The 4,113-nt window shown below is 52.5% G+C and overlaps 1 protein-coding gene across 1 annotated transcript in view; it reads right to left on the reverse strand.

Annotated features, from left to right (window-relative positions):
- Positions 1–3,678, reverse strand: part of CUNH2orf69 (chromosome unknown C2orf69 homolog) — a 9,549-nt gene extending 5,871 nt beyond the window's left edge. Inside the window, exon 1 of the mRNA XM_005366353.3 lies at positions 3,352–3,678. Coding sequence (XP_005366410.1) covers positions 3,352–3,624 — 273 coding nt within the window. The 5' untranslated portion in view covers positions 3,625–3,678. The remainder of the gene's footprint in view (positions 1–3,351) is intronic.
- Positions 3,679–4,113: the final 435 nt, after the last annotated feature.

Below are 4,113 nucleotides of genomic sequence, written 5' to 3' on the forward strand. Positions count from 1 at the left end.
GTAGATTAAGATTATGCAATGTTCTAGATTTAATTTTCATAATGGATTTCAAGTTAGGTTAAACATTTTTCTGTTTGCTGGCTATTTTATTTTTTATTTTTGTTAAGTATGTTTATGCCCTTTGATAACTTCCTCACTGTAATGTTCAACTCCTAATAATTTACTTCATTAATCATTTGTCACATGTCTATTAGTAGCTATGTATGTTTGAAATATATTCCAAGCGGCTCTTAAGTTGACTTTTTATGGATTTTGCCATTACCTTCTTCACATCCAGGTTTATTATACAAAAACCATCATAAAATAAGCAGCTTGGATCTGGAAGGGCTTATCTGTTACTTTCTGTTACTGCTTTTAAACATTATTTTTGTGTGTACCGGTGTGTGTGGAGGCCACAGGACATCTGCAGGAAAGCTTCTCTCCTTGCACCCTGTGAGTCTTGGGAACTGAACTCAGATGTCCAGCGTGACAACAAGCACCTTTACCCACGAAGCCATCTTTCTTTGAGACAAGGTGTCAGGTAGTCTAGGCTGGCCTTGAACTCCTTACACAGCTGAGAAAGACACTGAGCTGTTTTTCCTGCCTCCTACTGAGTTCACTTCACAAGCTTGGTGTGGTAGTATATGCCTGTAATCTCAGCACTCAGGAGGCTGAGCCCGAGAGGATCCAGAATTCAAGAGCAGCAGCCTGGGCTACACACAGTGAAGCCATCGAGAAATAATAAATAAATAAGCAAGCTTATTATAATTGAGAACTCCAAAGTCCCACACCTATACAATTGCTTGCATTACTATCTAATGAGCCAAGTGAAACAGATTTGCCGACTCAGTTCAGGCTGTGCCTCATAGCAGGTGCTGTAAATGTAAACATCAGCCCCCACCAGCTCCAGTTACATGATCAAAACGGGGAAAAGTGTTAATACTCACGACCTGAGCAACAAATGAACACTGGGATCCTTACTGTTACATCAAATCCAGACCCAAGAACCATGGGCAGCTGCTTCCCCACCCTGAGATGCGGCCCAGACACCCCATAGTCAAACTCTCTCCGCACCCAGGTTGTTAACTACAGTTAACTGACTGAAAGGGGTTTCTTTCGAATCTTTGTCTTACCGGGATAAGCTGCATTCACTATGCTTGTAGGAAGTAAGTAAAGGCTACGTCTCTGCTCATGCCCAGTGAGGCGGACCTAGGAGGGCTCAGCCCAGTTAGACGCTTGCTGACCTGCAGGTACTGCAGAGGTCCAGCCCACATTACACTGAAGTGGGCCAAAGAATCTTTTCGGAAAACCTCATGGTTCCCAGAGTTTAGAAACAGTCGATTTAGAGTTGATGAGCTACCCTCTGAACCACCTGAGAAGGAAGAGGAGAGCTACACCAGGAGAAGCTGCACATCTCTAAAAATGCACTAAGCAGGGACTAGGAACCAGCCGAAGGGAACGGCTTAAGAAAGGGCTGGATGACCCCAGTGAAAAAGGTCAAGACATACTCTCACGGTCATTCACCCTTCGGGAAAGCCAGATCTGATGACACTGGCGATCCCAGTACTCGGGGACGCTGGCTCTCTCTATGGAGGAAGATACATATGGAGGGTTTCGAAAGGGGCGGTATAAGGAGACCTCCACCGTTTTAGATGCACTAAGAGGCACAGTGGAGGCGCTGCAGTTATCGCTGGGTTAGAGATAAGGTAGGAAACGCACCTAGGAGGACTTCAAATTTCTGAGCTGAGCGACTTCAGTCGGAATTTTCATGAACTTGGACCAGGAAGACTGCTGAGGAGTGAACAGATTTTCGGTTCTAGACAGCTACTAAATATCAAAGGGAGCAACTGGCATGCAATTGGTGAATCCATAAACATCCAGCTCATGTCTAGACGAAATAAATATTGTCAGGGAACAATAGGCAGAGCCACAAGAGTGAAGGCGTAGAGAAGTCCACACTGGGAGCACTCCAGTGCCTGAAGGGGAGGAGGGGTGGCACTCGCTGGGCTCTTCCAGTATTTAACCTTGACTGCCGCCCGCTGAGGGGAGGTTTGACTTCCGTACAGGCTTTAGGCTAAAGGGCAGGGAAGGGAGTGTTACCTCTAGGCAGTTTGGCCTTGGAACTTCCTTCCTACCATTTCGTTCCAACTGTAAAATGCCACACTTCACACAATGACCACTCTGTCGTTGTCCAGGAAGCTAACGGGATGGATGACGGCGGCAACAGAAGCCGCCACTCAGACCATATCTGCAGCACTTTGGGCCCCATTCGAAGACAGGGGGATGTTCTGTCTGGCACACTCACGCCCAGAAAGTACGTAGCCACCATCACCACATCACCATCACCACCACCACCACCACCACCACCACCACCACCACCACCACCACCACCACCACCACCAAGACGCATTTAGTTGCTGGTCGCAAATCTCTGCAAGTTAATGTCAGAGGCAACATATCTGTTGCATTCAGAGTACAAAGGCACCAACTGAGTAGATTTCCTTAAATCTAAATCCGAGTTTTGTTTTGTTCTTTTTCCAGGTCCCATTATAGCAGTCAACCAGTCAAGTCAATGGATTAGTTTGAGAGCAAGAGAAGATACTAAGTAACACTATGATCGTTAGGTTTATCATCTTCAAGTACCAAGTTTAAAACAATGATAGTTTTGAACAAATTTTAGTACGGGGAAAACATCCGCTTTATTCTAACTTGCATGTCTACCCTAGCGCTAACAGAACTTTCTGGGCTGGCTGATGCTCGAAGGCAAGGCTCTCTGGATCTGCGATCTGCGCTGTCCACACACACAAGTCACCCGGGGTGACTGACACTTGGCACACAACTAAAGAGACAGCCCTGCCTCTTCCTGTTAGCCAATTCAGATACTCTCACGTGGTTGGTTAATGTATTCCTCACACAACGCAGTTTTAGACGAAAACCCGGCTTCCAGGACAGCTCCAGCGTGGACATTGCTCTGCAGCTGTGAACCCAGCAACACCAAGTACGCACACCGCACCGCGCTGACTCAAATGGGCCTCAGCATCCCTAGCTTGGTTGGCCATTCCATTTCTTCCAGCCCGTGTTTGAGGGTTACGGAAGAGGTCACACTTCAGTAACGGATCAACGGCTGTATTTTAGTGAGAGGGCGTTTTCCAAACCGTGCCCCGTGCCCAGCACGCACACCATCGTCCCAGACAAGGCTGGAGCTGAGAGAGCATGTCCCACTCCCTGCAACGCCTCTCCTTCCCCCCCACCCCAGCGGCCCCGGGACCGACAGACAGACCGCGGCCTCCACGGTCCCTTCCCCACCCCACCCCGCCCGCCTCCCGTGTGACAACCCGCGTGGGCGTGTCGGGGAGGCCCGGCCCGCGTTACCTGCACATCCCCCGGGAAGTAGAGGACGTGGTGCCGCGGCTCCAGGGCCGCCTCGTCCCCGGCCGCCAGCAGCAGCAGCTCGTTGCGGCGTTCCGGGTCGGAGCCCGGCACGGTGGAGCGCTGCAAGCGGGGGCAGCAGCCCCGCGCGCCGCCGCCCGCGCTCATGGCTCGGGGCTGCGAGCCGGGCACCGAGGCTCCGGAGGAAGCGAGCAGCGGCCGCAGGAGCAGCAGCACCAGCGCCGGGGACCGCGGTCGCCGCCTGAACAACCTCATCGGGGGCGGAGGGGGAGGGAGGTCGAGCCGCCGGGGCCGCGCACCGGGCGGACAGGGCGGGGCCTCCGCTGCCCAACGGCCCCGGCTCGCCGCTGGCGTCAGCGCGCCGCGTGCGTCGGGGGGCGGGGCGGGAGAGGGCGGGGCCCGCGGAAGGACGCTTGTGATTGGTGAACGAGGCTCCCGCCGGGAAGTTCGGAGTGAAGTCGCGGAGCCCGGAGCCTGGAGTCTGCTGCGGTTCGGGCTTCTGCGCGGTAGCGGTTGCTCGGGGTCGCTGCGCGATCGAGTCGGGTGTAGGAGTTCACGGTGAGGTTTATGTGGTAAGGGACTGAGCAGGGTAATTCTGGAAGTCTTTCGCGTGCCCCCGAGCGGAAGCAATCTCTTTTATCCTGCAAAAAGAGTGTGCATTTCCCGTTGGTAGAGGGAGCAGGGGCACCGGGGAGACTGAGGATCGCCCTGCTTGCTGGCACGTTTACTGTAGCGGATATGTAC

Source organism: Microtus ochrogaster, unplaced genomic scaffold (assembly GCF_000317375.1).
Source record: "Microtus ochrogaster isolate Prairie Vole_2 unplaced genomic scaffold, MicOch1.0 UNK8, whole genome shotgun sequence".
NCBI classification, from domain to species: Eukaryota; Metazoa; Chordata; class Mammalia; order Rodentia; family Cricetidae; genus Microtus; species Microtus ochrogaster.